Below are 23,563 nucleotides of genomic sequence, written 5' to 3' on the forward strand. Positions count from 1 at the left end.
AGACTGGACAGTTGACTAAGGGGTTATCTAGAACTGCATTTGCTTTTTGTGATATACTTACTGCATTAATGCCCGTAATTCTGAGGCCCAGAATAGCTGGTTTTATTTCTGTCGAGGTATGGTATCGTAGGCTCATTTCTCAGCAACTTTGGGAGAGGTTTCCACCGATCAGGTTTCAGCAATTTCAGAACGTCTGGAGCTTAGAATTAAAGGGGACTTCAAGGTTACCCGACAACTCAAGTTTAAAACACTGCTGTAATTGTTCTGCAGTACACAAATGAACCAGAAAATAGTGCACTCGCAGGGTTCAAGCCCCACTCTGGAAGGCAGAAATCAGTCTAAGATGCCATTCCAATGATGTCCTGGGGTGTGTGGCATTGTTGGAAGTGCCATCCTTTGGAAAAGGCACCATTTGCCACTTCAGAACATTGGAGTCTGTGGCATTATTCGAAAAAGGTGTTTCTCTCGCAGCACTGCATTGGGAGTGTCAATCTAGAATACGATGCTAAAGTGGCAATATTGGTTTAATGTGTGCAGTTTTCTTTATTAGATGCGTTCTCAAAATGATTCATTGTAAATTCCTTTATTGATTTCCAAACCGTCATTAAGCATTCATTGAATTAGTTAAAGCCCATATTAAAATGCCAGGAAACTGATATCTAGGAATACAAATGAAAGCATTGCACTCTGTACTCAAGGTGGTCACACACCCCGCTGCGCTTTATTCAGGGAGGTCTGTAGAAATTCAAAACACACACGTTATAATGTCCCCAAGATTATATCTCCACAACAGGAGCAGATAAATGATCCCGAAAAAGGAAGGTACATCTTTAATACTGGATTTTATTGAATATACATGCTTGAATATATGTAGTTTTCCTCTGCTGTATTAGAGAATAAAAAACATTCACTCAAGCTTTTTTTTAAGAATTTTTATTTAATAGTATCCAGACACCATTAACTAATGGTTTTACAAAGAGAATCTGCTGTGTCCATCCCAGATTTTCCATCCTAACAGCCACCTGATGTAAGGCATTCGATCACCATAGTTAGTTTCCATATCATTCTCTGTACTTCACTCCGGATGCAGTCCTTGCTGCTGCTGTTGTCATACAGCATTCCTAAATGTCTTCATGATTAGATCTAAAGAAAAAAAAGCAGCTTTCAAAATCAACAGAAAGATATGTTCGCAGGATTGCTGCTCAACAAGTATATCTGCCAGTTACTAGACAAATAGAAACAAGTCCAATTACCTTTACGTTGCACAGAAAATGCTTCAGGTGATGTGATCAGAGACTATTACTCAACATGGATAAATCTGACGGTAATTCCAGCTGTTTTGAGTTTGGTTTCATCATCCACATTCCCATCACACAATAACCACTATCCATCTCCATTTAGCACTAAGTAAGATTAGTGTCCAAAGATTTAAATCCTGATAAGTTCTTTCTGCTACTCCAGTTAAGCCCTTGGCTACATATTTGCACTAAACCAGAGCGCCCGTTTGTGCCAAAATACAATCTTGAGATGGATTGCCAACAATTATATACTTACCAACCTGAGACATCCATTTGAAGATTTCTGCTCCAATCACTGAATAAAAAATATAGAATATTCAGTCAATCACGTTTTTTCATAACAGAAAATGGGAGTTTTCCCATCTAACAAATCAGAAACTAAAAACAGATCGTCAGTTATCGCATCTGACGGCACTTCCTATTCAGGTTTTCATCATTTACAACTTGCAAAGTTGCCTCTAAATCTTTCCTAGCCTGGACAAGACACAAAACTGATAAATTACCTGCCAACATTCCCTTTTGAGACAACCCAGGTTTCCCTGTATGATCACTGTAAAACAGGTAAAAGGAAAATTAGCAGTTAGCATGGAACTCACTTTAGTAAATTTATAACCTGTCATTATTATGTGATCAGAGAACCACTACTCAACACTGTCAATCTGACGGTAATTCCAGCTATTTGAGTTTGGTGTCATCATCCACTAAGCCACACAAAAATTGCCAACATTAAGCATACTAACTTAAAACAAATAGCCCATCAAGCACTCATTTTAGTTACTGCAAAGTCACAAACCACTTGTTCTTGACTAGCCGACACAATACCTTAGGTTATGAACTAAGCATTTCAAAGGCTACTGCATATTCCATAAGAACCTATTACATACACATTAAAAAAAACCTTACCATATCTTTAAGGCTAATCCAACGAATATATTGCTTCCATATCAGTTTTCAGCTGAGAAAAAAAAATCATATTCAACAATCTCACAATACATGTGAAAATCCCATTTATTTATTTTCACCCATCTGAACAGTCAGAATTAAATAGATTATCGTCAGTTCTCGCATCTGACGGCACTTCCTATTCAAGTTTTCATCATCAAAAGGGTGCAGAAATATCTAGATCAAAATAGTCTGAAAGATACTAGAATAAATAGTAAATCTCTTGGTAATTCTAGAGAATTGAGTTTGGACCCACCACTCACCACTAAACCACCTAAAAATTTTAAGCAAACTAACTTAAAATAACCTACAATGGACTAGTTTCATAGTTACCACAAAGTCACAGGCCATTTTCTCTAACCTAGCCGACAAAATATTTTATAAAGGTATAATTCCAATAGCCTGGACAAGCAAGAACCCACAGGAGGATGTGCCCGAACCATAAACAAAGTAGTTCAAAGGCTACTGCACATTCTACAAGAACTTATTATAGATTTTTTTTACCATATTCATAAGACCAATCGAAGGAATTTATTGCTTCCATGGCAGTTTTCAGCTGAAAAAGAAAAAATTGCATTCAACAATCTCTCAATACATGTGAAAATCCCATGTATTTATTTTCACCCATCTGAAGTCAGAATTAAATAGATTATCGTCAGTTCTCGCATCTGACGGCACTTCCTATTCAAGTTTTCATCATCAAAAGGGTGCAGAGATAGCTACATCAAGTTAGTCAGGAAGATATTAATCAATACTGGCAATAATTCCATTTGAGTTGGTTTCATCATCCACATTGTTCTTTAGCTCAAAAATTAAACCCCATTCCCTATCCCAGGCATTTAAACTGTAATAAGCCGGCCAAACTAATCTCGAAAAAAGCCTTCTAAATTCATGCAGTTAAATTGGACATAAGCAAAATAAATCACCTTTCACCAACTTCCCTTGCATCCATGTTGCCGAAGATGGAAGCTTTACCTGCAACATAGAGATAAGTCAGAACTGACAATCCACTTTCAATATTCATTCGAAGTAAGCTATTATAATATGGTCAGAATATCATTACTCAACACTGTACAATCTGACGGTAATTCCAGCTATTTGAGTTGGTTTCATCATCCACATTGTTAAATAGCTCACGTTAAACCCCACCCCAAGCATTTAAACCGTAACAAGTCAAGGACACAGAGCTGGTCAAACTAATCTCGACAAGACTTCTATGTTCATAGACTTACAATAGCAAAATAAATCACCTTTCACCAATCTTCACTTGCATCCACGCTGCCAAAGATGAAAGCTTTACCTGCAACATTGAGATAAATTAGAACTGACCATTCCCATTTACTTTCAATATTCATTTAAAGTAAGCTATTAAAGTATGATCAGAAAATCATTACTCAACACTGTACAATCTGACGGTAATTCCAGCTATTTGAGTTGGTTTCATCATTCACACTGTTCAATAGCTCAAGTGCTAAGCTCCATCCCAAGCATTTAAACAGTAACAAGTCGAGGACACAAAGCTGGTCAAACTAATCTCGACAAAAGACTCCTACGGTCATGGACTTAAATAGCAAAATAAATCACCTTTCACCGAGCCTCACTTGAATCCGTGTCGCCAAAGATGAATGCTTTACCTGCAACACAGAGATAAGTTAGAACTGAACACCTACTTTCAATATCCATTCAAAGTAAGCTTTTTCAGTATGATCAGAAAATTGTTACTCAGCACTGTACAATCTGACTGGAATTCCTGCGATTTTAACTGTATTCATCATTCATAGGGTTGTTTAACGAACAGCCACCTACCCCCCCCCCCCCCAACTTCCCATCAAGTGAGCTTCCACTGCACTATATATTGTACGAGAGAGCATGTGAAACCTGAACCTACATTTAGGGAGCCCAGGGCACAATGCTTCAAGATCAAACACCTTTCATGGGACTTCACCTGCATCCAGATCTCCAAAGATGAACGTTTGCCCCTGTTAACGAGAGGGGAAAAAGTTAGGACCAACAGCACCCACTTTCAGCACGTGCACAAAGGCGACAAGCAGCTTGGTCAGGAATGGTCGGAAGCCATTGCTCAAGACCGTCCAACCTGATGGCAATTCTAAGTTTACCTTAGTGTGCAGATGTATTTGCACTGAAATGCTGCACCGCCGCTCTACGGGAATAGTATTGCATTCCCAACAAAAAAAAAATCACCTCTTGGTATCACGGTCTCATACAATCACATGGGACGTGAAGATGAATAATTTTACATGTTAGGAAAAAGTATATATACACATATATATATAGAGAGAGAGAGAGATTCCTTACACGGGGCGGGGGTCTGAATACTGTGGTTTGAGACAAAGATGAATCATTTTTTCACATGTAAATACATATAGATATTATATACATTCACACACGCGATTGATTCTTTAAATCTGTACCGGGAGGGGAGGGGGCTGAGTGCTGTGGCTTGAGATAAGGTTTGAGAAGCCTCTCCCCCTCCCCCCCCATCCCCCAAACCTTTTGTCCTGACTGAATCCTGACCGAAAATGGCGCCGCCGCCATTTTGTGGCTCAAACAACACGTGCGGCAAAACCGGGGACCGGCCTTCCACACACAGGAAAAAAAGGGGGCGAACCCGAGAGGTCGGCGGCTGCACTCCGGCGGGGCCTCGGCCATCCCCGTCCCCAACACCACCACCACCAACAACAACAACACAGAGCGGCGGCACTAAAACAGCAGCAGTAAATGCCGACAGTGAGGTTCTCGAACCTTCCCCGATGTCTCGGGACAGAAATAACGTTTTTTTCCTTTTCAAACTAAAAAAAAAACAGGAACTCCTGACGCCTCCCCCTCCCTCCCTCACACACACACACAGTCACAGCCTCCATCTTGCTTCACCAGGGGGTATCGTACCGTGTCCCAGGCAGAGGCTGCGGTCGTAGAGGAACCGAGAGAGAGACATCACCGCCGTCCTGACCGTTGGCGTCTTCCAGAGAGAGAGAGAGAAAGAGAGGACCGCGCGCAGGCTCCCAGCAACCCCCGCGCGAGGGGGCCGGGGGGCGGGACGAGAGGGAAAAGGGGGCGGGGCGAGAGGGAGAGGGGGTGTGGCGAGAGGGAGAAGGAGGCGGGGCGAGAGGGTGAGGGGGCGGGGCGAGAGGGGGCGGGGCTTGAAACCAGCGCAGTCACGTGACGCAGCTTGGATTGCCCACCGAGCCCTTGTGGCCAAGTGTCCAGAGATGGAACCGCAACGTCAACGGATTGCCCTCGGGCAGCGCTTCTTCACGTCGGGAGACGTCCCCAAGGCCCTGGACCGTCAGGGATTTGGACCCGAACCGGGGGTTGGGATCAGGTGGCGGGTGGTGGGACGGCAGGGAGGGTAAGGGGGATGTGGCCGAAGGCGCAGTCGAAGGAGAAATAATCCCTCCAAAACCAAAAACAATAATAAATTGGTCATTTTCAATCTACGACTGTTTGTGGGACATTGCTGTGCGCCATTGGCTGCCGCGTTCGCCCACAGATATACAGTCAATTCACTTTACAGTGTCTTCTGTCCTCTGTCCTCTGTCCTCTGTCCTCTGTCCTCGGTCCCCTCCTCTTCACCCTCTATATGCTCCCCCTCGGTGACATCATCCGCAAACATGGGGTTAACTTCCACGTGTATGCGGATGACACCCAACTCTACCTTTCCTCCTCTACTCTCAACTCCACGACCACCGATGTCCTGACAGCTGCCTGTCCGACATCGAGTCCTGGACGAGAGACAACTTTCTTCAGCTCAACGTGCGCAAAACTGAGGCCCTCCACATTGGCTCACGTCAGCGCCTCCGCACCTCAGGCGCTGACACCATCAGCATCCAAGGCTGCACTCTCCACCTCTCAAAGCCAGTCAGGAACCTCGGCGTTTTGTTCGACCCTGAGCTGTCCTTTCTCCCTCACATCCGCACCACAACTGGCACCGCCTTCCATCACCTCCGGAATATCGCCAGATTACGGCACTACCTCACCCCTCACGCTGCTGAAACCCTGGTTCACGCCTTTGTCACCTCAAGGCTGGACTATGGGAACTCTCTCCTCGCCGGCCTTACCGGCACCTCCCTCCACAAGCTGCAGGTCATTCAGAACTCTGCAGCTCGTGTACTGTCCCGCACCAGGCTTCGGGACCACATCACTCCCACCCTTGCTCGCCTCCACTGGCTCCCCATCCCCCAGAGGATTGATTTCAAGATCCTCATCCTCACCTACAAGGCCATTCACGGCCTCGCTCCCTCCTACCTCTCCAACCTACTATCCCCCTACCTACCTGCCCGTACCCTCCGTTCCTCTGGCTCCGGTCTGCTCCACGTCCCCCGCCCCAACCGCCCTACTATCGGTGGTCGGGCCTTCAGCCTCTCAGCCCCGAGGCTCTGGAACTCCATCCCCCAGTGCCTTCGCCTTGCTTCCTCCCTTTCCTCCTTCAAGGCCGGTCTCAAAACCTTTCTCTTTGACCGTGCCTTCAGCTCCCCTCTCGACTCTCTTCCTCCTCCTCCCTCCCTCCCTTCCCTCCCCTCACCCTGACCATTTCCCCCCTCCTCTCTCCCTCCCTTCCCTCCCCTCACCCTGACCATTTCCCCCCTGCTCGGTCATGACCCAACTGTGCAGCGCCTTGGGACGTCCTCCTGACGTGAAAGGCGCTCTATAAATGGAATCTTGTTGTTGTTGTTGTTCTGTGAAGCGCTTTGGGACGTCCTCCCGACGTGAAAAGCGCTATATCAAATGCAAGGATTATTATTATTATTATTATAAGGTCTTGAGATGTGCCTTGAAGGAGACAAGGGCGGGGGGGGGGGGGGAGTTCCAATGGGTGGAACTGGATATACTGTAAAACGGATTGACTGTATTTTGTGGGCAAAACACGAGAGGCAGTTGAACACAGCAATGTCCCATAAAGCCATGGAGTGAATGACTAATTTTATTTGGGGATTGTTGGCCAGAACGCTGGGGGAAATAGTGCCATGCGTTGACTGCCATGGGTCAATCATATAACCTATCACTTTACATAAAACAAAACTATTGAATACCGAGAAAACCAAGCTCATGGTGACAGGTGCTGCTGTTATGACATGTTTTATTAAAGAAACCTTTATATAGTGATGTGCATGTACAGAAAGACCATTTACAGTGTCTTGATTGTCTCCTTCCCTCCAGAGGCTGTTTCAACTTTAGGTTAGTTAGTGACTGATACTTATACCCCTAAACAAACATGTCAAATTCTATCCTTAACCATTAACTCATGCTACTCTTCCCTAAAGAGAACAAAGACTTCAAACAGCTCACACTGGTCATCCTCCTTGCTACTGCAGTCTGTTTGTCAAACGTTTGAGACTAGTTCAACATATTCCCACATCTGGATGCCAAAGCCCCTCTATTTACACGTCTCTTTTGTACATAACTACGCAAGGACATGAGGTAAAGGGAAAACAGACACTGTTGATTCGTATCAAGGTTTCAGTTACAAAGATATAGCAGTACAAATATTAAATAACTTCCATTAAAATGAAATACAAAATAGAAGAGCATAAAAGTCAGTGTAACAGAATCAAACGGTTTACAATGTTCAAGCGATTACAAATATGTTTCATATTGGCAAAATTTAACAATATATATATATTCCGATGATGCATGATTCTTATGTTAAGAACAACACACCCAGGATGCTTCACATGAGATCTTTAACATCCACCTTAACAAGCTGCCCCCTCCCTCCCCGCCTTCAAATCCCGCCGAAAGACCTTCCTTTTTGACCGTGCTTACGGTCACCCCTCCCTCTCCTCCTGGCTCGTTGTCAGACTCCGCCACTCTGAAGCATTCGGGGATGCGTGAAGGGCGCTATGTAAAGGCAAGTTTGTTGTAGTTGATAGGATCTCGTTTTAACATCACATCTGAAGGACAGCAACTCCAAAATACGGCAACATTCCCCCCTCCCCGGCACTGCACTGGAATGTCAGCCGAGACGATTCAGGTTCAAAGTCCCGATATGGGGCTTGAACCCACAATCTTCTGACAAAGAAGCAAGAGTTCTACCACTCTGTTTATTGCATTAGTAACAACATCCCCACATGCAAAGCTGATGTAAATACCAACTTATCATCATAGGCACAAACAACAATAATCATGATTATAATACCACAGCAATACTTTCAGGATTGAATTAGTTGGGTTCAATTTGATACACTTAAGAGTATTGCTTTCAACATTGCAACACGTGCTTGGAAAGACTAGCCATTACAATTTCCATGCCGGGAGCAATCATAAGCTTCTAACATTGGGTCTATAACCTGAATGATATAATGTAATATGTTGAATATATTAAAACCTATCAGTTTTCTGATCAGTCAGTAAAAAGCAGTTAATTTACTGACTGAATTACATTTTGTCCTTTCTCTTTTCACAGACGCCGATTCAGTTTTGAGGCATTCATCTTTGAGTGTCATCTGCAGTCTTTCTTTCTGGTTCTTTGGGAGTCATATACTCAGCAATCTATAGCTAACATGTTCACATACTTATGTTGTTACATTAATTAAGGTTTATGACTAATTAATTGTTTTCAAACTAAACTGTTAACTACTGTATTTCTTATTAGCATTAGAACAACAATAGAAACGGCTATTAATAGGGAACAGTAACTCAGTTAACTACAAAATTAATAATGAATAATTTCTAAGGGCTGATGTTGAGGAATTATTGTTGTTATCATTACATACTACATAATGCACATTGATTCTTAGCACAACCATGTTATATGATTTTTAAAACTACTACTTTATATAGTATCCTATATTGTCCCCTACAAATCCTTGAAAATCCTTGAAAATGGTGAATGGTTAGAAACAAACATGGGACGTTGATTTTTGAATTTACAAAAGCAGTTAGCATTCAACGATATGCAAACCATTCATTGTAACGTCTTGTCAAACAAATAAAATCACTTTATTCTGACTGTATGTCACACTATATTGTTTGCGTTTTCTGAAACAAATATCTTATGCTTTAATCTGGAACACATCTCAAGTTTCAAGTTGATTCTATGCATCACAGCGAGCTGTTTGGAAATAAAAATAAGGTTTGAAATTAATTTGAAGGCTTTCTAAGATATGTAACAAATGTATACATATGGCCTGATAACTAGCAAATGAAGGTAAATACAGATAAATGCAAGATACTGCATATAGGAAGCAACAGCAACTTTTATATAGTGCCCCTCATCTCAAAGTGCTTCACAATGACAAGAGATGCTGGGCAAGAGAAAGGAGAGAGGTGACTATAGTCACAGAAGAGGGACTATGTGTTTAAAAAGTGACAACTAAGTTTTAATCTGTGGGTGCTTGTGAAGTTAGTTGATGTCCATTTCTCATACATAGTATAATTGGTTGTATGCAAGTGTTTTACAGAAAATGTGCAATCAGTCCTCTTATGTTGCTTTTGCATTTCATCTTTACACCACGCTCTGCCTGAAGTGAGAACGCACATTTTTTCTTCCCAAAACTAGGAACACTGAAACCAGTGTAGAGCCCCCACTGCTGCACTGGCTGATTTCCGCTAACTCAACATAAACCAGGATTGAAAGTGGGTTATTCTTACAGCTCAGTTTCACAGTAGGCAGTGAATTTCTCTTATTCACCATCAACGGCAATAATGTGACTGTTTCACATATGAAGAATTCCACCCAATGTATTGTGACATTAATATTGTAAATATTTTAATATAATATGAATGACTTACGTGAAGTGATTTCTTTTGCTTTTTTATAGAAAAGAAGATAAGCAGTTCCAACACTAAAAAGAATGATAAGTGTTAAATAATGCACAGACTATTATGTTAATTTTATGGTTATCTAACTCAAAATCTACACTTAGCTAAACAGAGCTATTAGAAAAGTCAACAAGTGATGTTGTTACAGTTGTATAAAACGCTGGTTAGACCTCATTTAGTGAATTGTGTGTAGTTTTCGTTACCAAAACTAAGGAAGGATATATTGACCTAAGAGAGTATGAAGCATTAATTTACTAGAATGATTCCTGGTGTCAAGGGCCTAAATTATGATGATAGGACGGAAAAGCATTGTATTCTCTCAAATTCAGGAGGTTGAGGGTTAATCTGATCGGAAAGTGAATAAAATTATAAAATAATTTGAAAGGCTGAATGGTGAGCAACTGTTTCCTCTAGCAAGAGAATTGAGGACTTGAGGTCATAGTCTTAAATTTGAGGTTAAACGCTTAAAAGTGAAATAAGGAAACATTTTTTCACACAACGGGTGGTAGTGTGAAAGTGTGAAATTCACTCCTCCAAAGGCCAATGGAGAAGGCGGAATCTATTGAAAAATTTGAAAGGCAAATAGATAAATACTTGATAGATAGGGGTCTCAAAGGATATGGAGAGAAGGCAGGGAAGTGGAATTAAGTTGTGAATCAGACATGATCTTGGAAAATGGTGGTACAGGCTCGCTGGGCCGAATGGCATACTCTTGTTTCTATGTTCCTAACAAGAAGCTACCACTGGAACCACAAAGTGTAAAATTTCACGCACACACATCTTTGAAAAACGCCATATGTGAATATTTATGAATAACCAGAAATGGGGAGATGGAAACTACTTTGTATTTTCAATTGAATTTGACATTATTTGCCTCCAACAAAAAACTTACAGAGATTACAAAACAACAACAACAAATTACATTTGCATACGTACCAATCATCACCAAGATAGGAATGTTTGGATGATCCAAAAGATATTTCAATATCTTTCCATGAAGCCTGTTGGAATAGACATAAACAATGTATACATTGAAATTACAAGCATAATCTGTGAAAATACAGTTTTAACAAAATAACCATTACAGGAAAATGATGAGCAAGCCAATTGTCTGACCAGTTTCAACAAGAGAAAAGTAATTTGAACCCATCAATTTGATAGCCTTATTTTGTAAGTACAGTAAAACTCACATAAATCCTATCAGTCGGGACCATTACAATTAACATGACTTACTCACAATCCAAGTCGCAGGCAAACTGTATACATGTAACTGTACAAGAATAACTGATATGTCGTAGAAAATCCGATTTAATCAATAATCTACATAGCGCCTGCGTAATTCAATGCAACAAGTAACAGCCCATGTGGTAGTTCATTACTGCAGCCAGTAAGTGCCCATACCGGTTTGATTCTGGCATTCCATTGACAAATGTTACCTTAGAGCCAATTCAGCTCAGTGTCGGTAGTCTAGTTTTTGAGCCCAGCTGGTCCACAGTACTCAAGGGCACTGCTGATGACAGCACAGTCAGCCTGTTTAATTGGCAGAACTTGGTAGGGCAGATTAGTCAATGGTGGCAGAGACACTTCCCACTTGTTAACCATGCAAACCAACATCCTAACAGGTAGAGTGGTCCTAGCTGGACCACTCTACTTATTGGTACAGGGAAAATTTGCCAGGTCGTGCTCTCAATGGCAAGCTTTGTGGTTTTAGTTTGCGGTCAATGGACAGATGGTTTTAGCTTCTCAACTGAAGGATAGTAGCTCCAACAATGCAGCACAGCACTTGAACCCACAACCTCCTGACTTGGGAGGTGAGAGCTCTATCAAATGAGCCAGTCTATACTGTGTTTATAAAATAAGCACAAGAGAAACATTTAGCAACTGCTAAATTGGTATGATTACAATAGCATTTCATATCTTAGAAAATATACCAGCACTTACTTTTGTAACTATTTCATCATTGAAGTAATACCATTCTCTTTCTGGTAAATGCCTTATATAAGCATAATAATGACCAAAGTATGCAGTGCCTCTGTGCACAATCACAGAAAAAAGGTCATATATGGATTCATCCTGCAAATGAAAATGTAAAACTTAAAGTCATTGTAAAAATAACTCTTCTGTATAATACTCTCTTGGGTAAAGCAGGAGGTACTTTATTTTGCATCAATGCATGAGATCCATACCAAGCTAAATCTGGGTTAATGAATCCTAATATCTAGTTCAGAATCGATAAGTTTTATTTTCCAAGATGACTGTCACCTTAAGTATAACACATGGCCATTATTGTTTAAAAATAAGCTCAAAGTCTTTTGCATTAGAAATTGTATCCAAGTTCAGAGGAAAGAAAACGTACCTCTTGGCCACGATGCTTGTTAGAAATCTTACATCTCTCAGGAAACGTCATAGAATCGCTGATTTTGACTGATTTCCTCAAATTTGTAGAATAGCCAAAGCGTTTTAGCTGAAAACATAGCACTTTTGGAAAATAAGCCATTCTGCACTGCTATTAAAGAGAAACAGTCTTGGTTAAATGAGTGAGTAAGCAGTCCTGTTTTTCTGTGAAATGCAAATGAAATATATCAATATTGACAATGCTGGAAAGTGTTATCTGGCATATTGTTTACTCTTGTGACACATAAATGGCAGGATATGTTTTTTGTATAATAAAATAATATTTCCACTTTACATAGCATTGAAACATCTCAAAGTGCTTCACAGAGTTTTCTGTAAAGTGTAATGACTGTGTAGTTGTAGGTGAATGTGACAGTCATTTTGCACATGGAAATACTATATCCTACAAACAGCCATGAAGTGAAAGACCAAAGTGAAAGTGGGAAAATCTCCCTTCTTTTTTTGAAAAGTTGTCATTGGTTCTTTATCGTCCAGGCAAATTTGACCTCAGTAGCTACATAACTTTGGATATATATATATCACGACCACAACTCCAGGTAATCTATTCCAGTAGCTGTCATCCCAAATCTCTGAGCTTCCCCATTATTTAACCACATCAATTCATTTGAGGAGAGATAAGCTGCTGCTTAACTTCTAGGCTTCCAACTGGTGGAACCACCAATCAATGCATAGGGATATATAATAATAATACTATTAATAATAATGCATTTGATTTAGCGAAAGTTGGCTTTTCTCCAGGACTTGATATCTGACAGACAATCTGCCAGGACAGAAGTGGTCAAGGAGTCAAGGGTGAAAGCAGAAAATAGAATTGGTCATCATACATGTGGAAATTCACCCTATTTCTGTAAATGACATCACCAGACAAGGACAGAGCATGAAGGTGGAGATGAGAGGGGAGGCGGTGGAGACGAATAAGAAGTCAATCATATCGAAGACAGCAGAGAAATCAAGAAGAACGAGGAAATAGAGAGCCCTGGTCACAGTTGGACACAATGTAATTAGTAACTTTGACCAAGGCTGTTTCTGTGCTGTGGGCAACATGGAAACCAGATTGGAGAGGATCATACAGAGAATGGTAGGAGAGGAAAGTGTGAAGCTGGGAATCAATGCCTCATTTCAGGACTTTGGAGAGAAAAGGGGGTTTGGAAATGGGATTGTAGTTACAGAAAATGAATTGGTCAAAGAAAGGTTTTTTGAGGATGGGGGTAATAACGGCTGTTTTCAAGGGGTTGGGAATGGTGCCGGAAGAAAGAGGTTCACAATGTCACTATTCAGTGAAATTAAGCTTTAGAAATAAACCTGTCTACATGGGTCTGCATGCATGGTATGAAAAGAGTCAGTTAAACATAATGTTTTGACATAAGAACAGAATTCCTGGACTGATGCTGTAGTACCACACTCACCTGTTTTGTTTTTGTTTTCCATTCACATTTGTCACAGTAGAATGCGTTTTCTTGGTCTAACTGATGATAACTAAAGAAAGCTTCAAATGATTTCTCCTGTGCAGATGAAAAATTAAAGTGAAAACAAAATCTGACAATGTTTGGGAACACTGCTTTTTATGGGATGTCGCTGTCTGCAAATTGGCCGCCTTATTCGCCAATAAATACAATTACTGCACTTTATAGTACATCCTGTGTAGCACTTTGAGATGTTCTGGTAACATGAATGGTGGTAGATCAAATGCAAGGAAAAGCTTTGCTGTCAAGAAGCATTTTGGAGCAAATGGTAGTTTTCTACTTTCTTTCACACAACTGGAAAATCTAGGGAGTAATTTCAATCAAATTCAGTATTTGAATGTGTGTATATAATAGTTTAGAATTCAATTCTTTGGTGTTCTAGTTACCAAGCTGCCTCCCGAAAGAGTTATTTGGTTGATATTCTACTTTGTAAATTCACAAAGATTATAATCCTTGCATTTGATATAGAGCCTTATCAGTCTTCGAGGTGTCTCCAAGCGCTTCACAGAATATACTGTAAAGTGAATTGACTGTATATTTTCTGGGCAAAACTCAGCAGACAATTGCACACAGCAGTGTCCTACAAACAGTCTTGCGACCAAATAATTTTTATTTATTTTGAAGGAATTATTACCCCTGGAAAAGCGATCCGCTAATTGACTAACAACCAGGTTCCTACTTACTGCTGGGTAAACAAAGGCATGTGGAGAAAGGAAACTTGCCCAACATTTTGCCCTGCCAGGAATCGAACCCAGGGCCTCTCACTTGTGAGGTCTCAGCTACAGGACACCAGATTAAACAGAATAAAAATTACAAATGAAATTGGTTGCTATGAATCAAAATATGAATGGAAAAAAAACACGTACTATAGACTCATAAGGTGTATCACATGCAGGGTTATGAAGAGAAAGAGGGATATTCAACATTTCTTCTTTTTGAGTGAACTCCGATTCACATTCTGAACACACTGTATGCTCCTCAGTAGTAAAGCTAAAAATGTTAGTTTCTTCAACCTATAGAAAGATGAAATATAAAAGGTAAGCAAGTTTTTTTAATATCTGAATTGTATTATTTATACTAGATCCAAAATGATAAGTAGCCACTTTCTTCCCAATTTAATAATCATATTGTAGTTTGACCACATTTGGTTAAACTATTTTGGTTAGACTACACTTGGGATACTGTGTGCAGTTCTGGTCCCCACATTATAGTACACATTATTGTATGTGGAAGTATAAAACAAACATAGTTAGAATCATCAGTTCAAATGGGACACTTAATAAGACTATTCAGAAATGGCTTGACAAAATACCTGAGGAACAAAATATCAAGTTCTTGATATCAAAATGTAGGTATTTTAGGAAGCTCAGATGTACTAAGAAAAAGTAACATCCATTCATGGGTAACATGGCTGTGTTATTTGTCGGGCTGTCCCATCACTGAAAACTATTTAGAAATTGTCGCTACAGAATGATTTGAACTGTAATAACATAATAATAATAATAAATAATAATAATCCTTGCTTTTGAAAAAGCACCTTTCATTAGGAGGATGTCCGAAAATGATTCACAGGAATTCCTATGAAGTGGAGTGACTGCATTTGTAGGAAAAATCGGCAGCCAATTACGCACATCGATGTCCCACAAAAAGTCATCAAAAGAATGAATAATTTTATTTTATTTATTCGTTGGCGAGGACACCAAGAGAAACTCCTTTCTCTTTTTGAATAGTGCCATGGGATCTGTAACGTCCAACTGAACAGACAGACTGGCCTTAGTTTAGCATCTCATCTGAAGGACGGCATCTCCAACAAAGCAACACCAACCCCCAACAGCTTCCTGGAGTGTCATCTTAGATTATGTGAGTCCAAGTCCTGATGTGGGGCTTTAACCCACAACCTTCTGACTCAGAGGCGAGAATGCTGCTAACTGAGCCAGGCTAACACAATTAACCAGCTAATTAGTGCTACCACCATTCATGCTCACAATATTTAGTTCACAAAGATTTACAAAAATGCACAGCACGGAACTCGCCACTTGACTCAACTAGTCTGTGTTGGTGTTTATATGCCACACAAGTCTCCACCCATTTCTTTACTCCCTCCCATACCTTTCCATTCGCCTTCCCTCACATCAGGATCTAGATCCAGCTTGAATCCTCCTGGTGTCTACACTATCTGATTCAATCACCGCTTCAGGCAGTGAGTTCCACAATCTCACTACCCTCTGCATGAAGTAGTTCCTCCTACGTTTCTCTTTTTGATCCCTTGGTCACTATCTTATTTTTTAGTCCCTGGTTATGGACTCCCCAACCAGAGGAAACAGCCTATTTATGTTAACCTTACCGAACCCTGTTATCATTTTAAAAAACGTATTTGAGGTCCCTCCTTAAACATGTCTTCTCTGGCAAAAAAAGGCCCAATTATCCAAGTATCATCTTCACAAACCTATCCTGTACGCTTTCCATCGCTGCTATATCCTTCCTACATTATGGATACCAGAATTGGACACAATACTTCAAATGTGGTCTAACCAAAGTTTTGTATAAATTCAACATCTCCTCACCTCAGTTTCTGCAGGACTTACAGATCTATTTATACACTTTTGCTCTTCCTGGATCATATGCATGAGTGAACGAAAGAGTTCTTCAACATCCATCTGGAATTCAACTTAAAATGAATGCAGACACTTAATAATATAATAATAATCCTTAAATTCGATACAGAGCTTTGTCATATCTTCTAGACATCTCAAAGCGCTTGACAGAATATAGTGATTTGACTGAAAACATTTTTTGTGGGTGAAACGCGGCAGCCATTGCGCACAGCAGAGTCCCACAAACAGCCATGAAGTGATTTGAAGGGATCATTACCACCGGAAAAGTGATCGGCCAATCGACGAACAATCGGGTTCCTAATTACTGCTGAGTAAACAGAGGAGTAAGGAAACTTGCCCAACGTTTCACCCTGCACAGGAATCGAACTCAAGTTCTCTCGCTTGCGAGGTGAGTGTTCTAACCACTAGACTCCCACTTTTATTAAAACAGCAATTAATCCAAAAAAAGGAAATCCTGTAAGAGTTTAATTCACAACAACAACTTGCATTTATCTAGTGCTCTTCATGTAAAACAACATCTTGAAACACTTCACATTGGTATGGCTGAAGTAAAAGAGAAATGGGGGGGGACCACATGAGCTATCAGATTTAGCAGATAATCTGGGAGTTTTAAACTTTATAAAGATTTATTTTAAAAGATAAAACAAATATATGAAACATTAGGCTTTTTATTATTCAGATTATTTTGACCTCTAATTCTCTCCCCTCCCCCCCTGAAAGATTTTGATTTGTTTTTCCTTCCACTTGACAGTGAATAGAAATTCCACCTCGTTCTAGATTTAGACTATTTTCTTAGCAATTCAGTGTAAAAATAGATTCATTCAGTCTTCATTTTCAGAATACCTCACTCCCAATTTAGCTGAAACCCTCGTCCACACTTTCGTCACCTCCTGCCTTGACTATTCCTCTTCGACCGTGCTTACGGTCACCTCCTCCTTCCCCCTGTCTCGGCGTCAAGCTCTGCCACTGTTAAGCTCTCCGAGATGCTACCCCGCCTGAAGGGCGCTATATAGATGCAAGTTGTTGTTGAAATACAGAAATCTGTTCCTACATTAAAGTTTCAGCTCTGAAATGTTAAGAAAATAGTCTAAATTTAGAGAAAGGCTTAACCACCTGCTCCAGGAACTGTATGATTTCAAATGTTCTGCAATACCAATATGACATTCAGTTGACAGTAAAATTGTTCATGAAGGTAAGGAGGGAAAACATGAGACAGCACATAGATGTATGAATCTAATGATCCAAGGGTCTCTTTCTACACTTTCTAAAAGCTATTTACAGAATGGAAGAAGATTGGTTTCAGAAACAGTCATGAGTGTGCCTTCATAACTGAGAAAGTAGTGTAGGGTTATAGATGGATTTAATGATGGATGCAAATATCCTTAAAGGATAAAACAAAATACTTTCTTTTCTTACTCATTGTTAGATAAGAAACTGGTTTACCCAGATTGTTTAAGGCTCATTGTTCAATAGGCAAGATCCAGCTATAAATAAGGTATCCATAGTTAGGTTTTTAGCATCAGTGTTCCAAGACGTTACCCTCGTGATATAAATGCATGCTGTTGTTGTATACTCACCATTGATGTGGTGTAACTTTAAACACTGAACAAACTCTTCGACTCTCACGACTTCCTTTTTGGAATTCAAATTTTGAAACACTTGATAGAGTTTGTACAAGACACTGTTATCCATTTCCTTCAGATTGCTTTTCCTTCCATACCTTTAACAACAAGGGTATAAAAGTTCTGAAATCCCATTTTATCAGACACACTGAAGTCCTATGCAATGCAGTGGATCAGAATGGGTAAATAAATAGATTTAATATTTTGGGTCGCATTTAACCTGAAGGAGTTACAAGTAAGTAATGCATGAAAGTTTTATCTAACGCTGTTATATTATTACCATTACTAATGGAGTTGCATTCCTGTTTTGGTACTTTAACAGATAAGAAACTGGTTTACCCAGATTGTTTAAGGCTCACCACCAGATCCCACCCAGCCCACACCACCCACTGCATCCAGTAGCAGTGAGGAAGAGCGGCATGAGGAACCACTTCAGAAAAGGAATCCATATCCACCACAAACACGTGAATCAAAAATATTGGATATTTTTGAAGGAATGACACATTAAGTTGCACCCCTTTATATATTAGATATTTGCAAAGGAAGTTAAAAACTATGGACTGAGGAATAGATTTGGTTGCTCAAAAACATTAGGTCAATAAAACTATAATTTACCTCATAATAATGTCTTTGTATTCTGGAATCATGTACAATGTCTGTAAAAGGACATTGACACTACAGTTTAGGCCTGTGTTGGTGAGTCCCACAAACTCTATGGAAAGAAATTGGACATCATTAACTTTGTTATAAAAGTTTTCACTACAGTACTTCCATCCTGTTGATTATATTAGCGAAAAGCTTATCAGTAGAAAATATGACCCCCCCCATCCCTACTATAACTGCTAAAAGTATCCTCAAACATAACTTTCAATTTGTTTATATGATAAATATTTAAAAGTCAGTCAGGCCATCAACTAACCAATAGTGCAATTTTCATTATAAATTCTCCCTAAAATATTTAGTCTTCAAGTAAATAAAAAAGGCAAAATATCATAAAAGATAAAATATTAGCAAGTATTTTCCTTACCCCCAATTTAATTAAGTGTCTCATACCCAACCCATTTACAACAGGAATCATTCTTGCTGTTCTTTACATCTTCTCTTTTGAATGGTAAGCTGACCAGAACTGAATGAATGATCCAATGAAATAATCAGTCTAAATGACATTGTTGCTAAACATTGCAATGTTGATTGCATCTTATATTACTTGATTGTGCTGATTACACATCACTACAAAATCATTGAAAGTAAAATAAATTGTGGAAATATCCTGGGTTTCTCTATGCTGCTTCAAAACCAACATGAATCCTCCTCCTATCCACCTCACACGCAGAATAATACTGAACATTTGAAGGAACAATTTCCTTTCCTCTCAGCTTCACCTCGAGGAGACACCAAAAAAGCAAATCAGAACAACTATAAATTTACCATTCAAGAGATAGCATTGTAATAACATGGCATTCAGTTCTGGTCATCTTGCGTTCAAAAACATATGAAGTGGGTACAGAGAAGAGCAACAACATAGATTCCTGGTGTAAATACATTGGACTATGAGACACAACAAGAGAAGTTACAATCTTGAGGAATTTTCTTGGTAGGCGATACCAACTGTTGTTAAGCTGTGTGGCAGATATTATTTGAGTACATTTCAAATGACCATTCATACACATATTATCATTTCATTTACCATCCTTTAGTGCAGGAGTGGAGTCTTGTTGTGAGGGTTTTTTCCATGGCTGAGAAATGAAATTGAAAACCGTTAGTCATTTGCAGCTTTTGAACCATTTCAAACAATCAGAGAAAACGTTCTGTGTCAGAAGAACATTATCACATCCACATGACGCTACGCTTATGCTTGATTATGAGAGTGGGATTGAGACTTGGCACTCAAAATAGACTGCAATATCAGGAAAAGCAGATTCACTATCACAGTACAAGGTTTAACAACATTATTTCCACACATATTTAGTATCCAGGTTCATAATTTTACCTGAGCAAGACTGAACTGGAAGACGATCGAGAGCTCAGTACAAGATTAGAGAGAGAGAAAAAGCAACATACACAGAGTTAGAGATGCATAGGGAAAGGCACACTCACTGAACTGTTAGAGAGAGGGAGACATAAACATGCAGAGATCTATCAAGTGCGTCACATACTCCCTCTCTGCTTTCAAATCTGACTTAAAACCTATCTTATTTACTCTGCTCTAAGTCACTTCCCTCCCTGTCACCCAGCTTAAGCTAACACTACATCTCTGTAAAGTGATTTGATACATTTTGCTTCATGAACGGTACTACAGCCTTGCAAGCCATCACAGGAAATATATACTTAATGATAATAATATTTTAAAAGATGAGACTTGGGTTTTACATAGATAATCTTAAAAGTGGGAGAGCAAGTTGAAAACCTGGAAAACAAATCTAATGGATCCAAGGTTTTGTACACACATCAAGACCCATATCAAGATTTTGAACTCGTATACTGTAAGCTGACACTCCAATGCAATGCTGGTGATGCGATCCAGAGCGGGGAGTATGTGTGTAACACTTTGTGTGAGCGTAATACAATGTATGTGTGCACAATACTGTGTGCGTGTGTGTGTGTGTGTGTGTGCATATATCCAAGTGCCCATCCACCCGAAGTTGATGCCTACACAAATTTCCATTCCTCACTCCACCACAGCATAGAGAACTCTTTCAGATAGCTAGACCTGGGCATCAATTGCCTTCTTCTGTACTGTAAAATTCTATGATTCTACAAAAGGATTTGTCCTGTAATGTTCTAAGAAGGCCTTCTAATATTAAACTTTTGTTGCATTCTCACAGTAGTTACGGAGTTTGAATTACGAGGACTACCACACTCCTGGGCAACCAGTTTGGTACCAAAGTCATCTTGTGTGGAATGGTCAGAGTCACAATCATCCTGCTGCTTCCGTGACCGAGGATTGAAAACTGTGAATAATTGATAACTGTAAATGGTTTTCAGATGTTGAAAGTGTGGATGAAAATGATGTCTGAAAATGGTTTTCAGATGTTGAAAGTGTGGATCAAAAGTATTCATTCCCTGGTGTCAGTTATGGGAACGATAACGCGGATCAAGCTGAAAAACAAATCACAGATAAAAGCTTTTTTCGTTGTGCAGTTTTGCAACCTTTTCTTTTAGAACAGTACAAGCCGAGTCCAATATTATTATTCAATCATAGTTTTAGATAATGCATCCATGGTTGCAAGGTAAAAGAGTTATGAAATCCAAAAAGATCACTCCATCTAAGATCTAATCCAGAAAATTACAAAATTAGAGAGTTAGAGATGCACCTAGAAAGATACAGAGTTTAAGACACTGAGAGAGATACCGAAACATACAAACACTTAGAGATCCATTATTCTCAATTTTCTTATCGGCAATGAGACACTCCCAATTCTTGTGTATATAGGACTTCATACCATCCCTCTGAGATATTGCAAGTTTGTCAGAAGGTTGTGGGTTCAAGCCCCACTTTGGAACTTTGAACTCACAGAGTCTAAGATGACACTCCAATGCAGTGCTGGGATTGTGAGCTGCAGCGAGAGGTATGTGTGTAACACGATGTGTGTGTGCAACATTCTGTGTGTGTGTGCTGCCCACCATAAGTTGATGTCCACCCAAATGTCCATTCCAAGCTACATCACTGCATAGAGCGCTTTCAGACAACTAGAACAACAACAACATAATTACATTTGTAAAGTGCCTTTCACGTCGGGAGGACGTCCCAAGGCGCTGAACAGTCAGGGATCAGGACCTGAGCGTGGGAGCAGGGTTGGGATGAGGGAGGGCAGAGGGGGTAGGAGGGCGGCTGAAGGCACACTCAAAAACAGGCACAATGGGCCTGAATAGCTCCTTCTCTATTGTAAAATGCTATGATTCTACAAAGGGATATATTTGATAGACATTTTTAAGAATACTGATTATCAAATAATGTAAAACAACACTGACGCATATTGTCCTGTAATGTTCTAATAAAGCATTCTAATATTAAACGTTTGATCCATTCTCACTGTACTTATTGAGTTTAGCATAAGGCCAGAGGCAAGTCTTACATTGCTGACCCTGTATGATCTACGAGAACTGCCATTGTTCTGGGCAACCAATCCTTTCATCGGGACTTTAAACTCATGCATTATTGGAGATGCCATCCTTCAAATGAAACATTAAACTGAGGTCCCATCGACCTGTTAGAAATCCCATGACACCAATCAAATAGAAAAGAGGCTTTTTCCCAGTATCCTGGCCGACAATCTCCCAGATAAAATTAATAATTGATTTCATGGCTGTTTGTAGGTCATTGATGCGCACAATTGGAATGTCTAGTTCACCTCCAAATCCAGTCACTCCACTTCACAGTGAATCCTGTGAAGCGCTTTGGGACATCCTTCTGACCTGAAAGGCACTATACCCAATGCGAGGATTATTAATTATTATTAATTTGTTGTTCGTTTAGATTGCACATTCACCTCAAAAATCAAAATGCATTGATGTTGCAATATTGTTTGAACATAAAACCACCAGAACATTAAGAAGCAAGATTTACCGTTTTTAGTACTTCCAAGCTGGATACATTCCTCCTAGCTTTCCTATTTTTCCCCAATTAATTCAGAATGGGTTAAGAATGGACCAAATTCTGGCTGATCTCACCATGAGATCTCTGGTAGAGAGAATGGACCTTAATTTAACATCCTAATCATTTTTTGGTATTCTGACCATTCGTCCTCAAAACACACAGTCTTCACACACATACTTTACAATATATCCTGAGATGAAAAGCACTATAATAAATATAAGAATTGTCATTGTCTGCAATTCTCATTCCTTTACTTAAATAGATAAATGGTGCATTTTCAATTAAAATGGCAAACTCCAATGAAGAAGGGAAACTGCAAACGAAGGTGAAATATTCCGAGAACTTTGCTGATGGGAGGATAACTTAAATTAGCACAAAACACGCAAAATTCACGGGAAAACGATTCAGAAATCCAACCAGCAAGAGCACAGGCATTCCCTCTCCTGGTCTCTACAGAAATCAATCCAAACGCTAATCTTTTAACAACAAAACGTATAACAAAGTGGAGAATTCTCACACAGGTTTAAGTTCAAAACATTTGTACCTGGGATGAATTTCGATTCCTGACAAATGCCTCGTGTAGTGTCAGATGATTGCACAGTGGAGTCTGTGATGTATCTTGAAACATGTTGTTGTGAATATTTCTTCTGTTTGACATATTTTGCAGAGAGACGTTTGTGTTCTTACTTCTTCAGTGAAGGCAATGTTAAGGAAATTGCTTTGCCAGCTTCAGCACATCTCGCCATTGTTTAAACTTGGATAATACAGAAAGTGAAACTCCACAAAGATTTCCCATGAAACATTTCAAACTACACAGCAAACAACCCAC

The 23,563-nt window shown here is 39.8% G+C and overlaps 1 protein-coding gene, 1 long non-coding RNA gene and 8 other non-coding genes across 17 annotated transcripts; all 10 read right to left on the minus strand.

Annotated features, from left to right (window-relative positions):
- Window positions 1-917: 917 nt before the first annotated feature.
- Window positions 918-5,271, minus strand: LOC103175055. 2 transcript variants are annotated; one of them, XR_487431.2, is made up of 10 exons: window positions 5,148-5,271; window positions 4,129-4,219; window positions 3,825-3,874; window positions 3,491-3,540; window positions 3,167-3,215; window positions 2,745-2,796; window positions 2,202-2,253; window positions 1,802-1,848; window positions 1,555-1,593; window positions 918-1,143 (listed from the first exon to the last, which is right to left on the minus strand). It is a non-coding gene; the product is annotated as an uncharacterized LOC103175055 (long non-coding RNA). The 2 variants fall into 2 exon arrangements; XR_487432.2 differs by having other exon boundaries at window positions 3,473-3,540.
- Window positions 1,288-1,360, minus strand: LOC121849922. The gene has a single exon (XR_006085409.1). It is a non-coding gene; the product is annotated as a small nucleolar RNA SNORD65 (small nucleolar RNA).
- On the minus strand, window positions 1,668-1,739 carry LOC121849916. The gene has a single exon (XR_006085403.1). It is a non-coding gene; the product is annotated as a small nucleolar RNA SNORD49 (small nucleolar RNA).
- On the minus strand, window positions 1,927-1,998 carry LOC121849921. The gene has a single exon (XR_006085408.1). It is a non-coding gene; the product is annotated as a small nucleolar RNA SNORD65 (small nucleolar RNA).
- On the minus strand, window positions 2,331-2,402 carry LOC121849914. The gene has a single exon (XR_006085401.1). It is a non-coding gene; the product is annotated as a small nucleolar RNA SNORD49 (small nucleolar RNA).
- Window positions 2,873-2,944, minus strand: LOC121849915. The gene has a single exon (XR_006085402.1). It is a non-coding gene; the product is annotated as a small nucleolar RNA SNORD49 (small nucleolar RNA).
- LOC121849920 lies at window positions 3,287-3,358 on the minus strand. The gene has a single exon (XR_006085407.1). It is a non-coding gene; the product is annotated as a small nucleolar RNA SNORD65 (small nucleolar RNA).
- LOC121849919 lies at window positions 3,618-3,689 on the minus strand. Its single transcript, XR_006085406.1, has one exon. It is a non-coding gene; the product is annotated as a small nucleolar RNA SNORD65 (small nucleolar RNA).
- Window positions 3,946-4,017, minus strand: LOC121849924. Its single transcript, XR_006085411.1, has one exon. It is a non-coding gene; the product is annotated as a small nucleolar RNA SNORD65 (small nucleolar RNA).
- A 3,389-nt stretch (window positions 5,272-8,660) lies between the features above and the next one.
- On the minus strand, window positions 8,661-23,563 carry LOC103175061 (ubiquitin carboxyl-terminal hydrolase 47). 7 transcript variants are annotated; one of them, XM_007887814.2, is made up of 13 exons: window positions 23,279-23,563; window positions 20,970-21,236; window positions 19,825-19,873; window positions 18,753-18,849; window positions 18,093-18,235; window positions 16,465-16,568; window positions 14,767-14,913; window positions 13,844-13,939; window positions 12,379-12,528; window positions 11,964-12,095; window positions 10,959-11,023; window positions 9,993-10,045; window positions 8,661-9,312 (listed from the first exon to the last, which is right to left on the minus strand). In XM_007887814.2, exons 2-13 carry the CDS (start codon window positions 21,195-21,197, stop codon window positions 9,296-9,298), a joined length of 1,281 nt encoding a protein of 426 aa, XP_007886005.1. In that variant the 5' UTR covers window positions 21,198-21,236; window positions 23,279-23,563; the 3' UTR covers window positions 8,661-9,295. The 7 variants fall into 7 exon arrangements, with proteins under 7 accessions (XP_007886005.1, XP_042195260.1, XP_042195259.1 ...); XM_042339326.1 differs by having other exon boundaries at window positions 12,379-12,486; window positions 20,961-21,236; XM_042339325.1 differs by having other exon boundaries at window positions 12,379-12,525; window positions 20,961-21,236.

The sequence above is a fragment of the Callorhinchus milii genome, unplaced genomic scaffold (assembly GCF_018977255.1).
Source record: "Callorhinchus milii isolate IMCB2004 unplaced genomic scaffold, IMCB_Cmil_1.0 Scaffold11, whole genome shotgun sequence".
Classification (NCBI taxonomy): Eukaryota; Metazoa; Chordata; class Chondrichthyes; order Chimaeriformes; family Callorhinchidae; genus Callorhinchus; species Callorhinchus milii.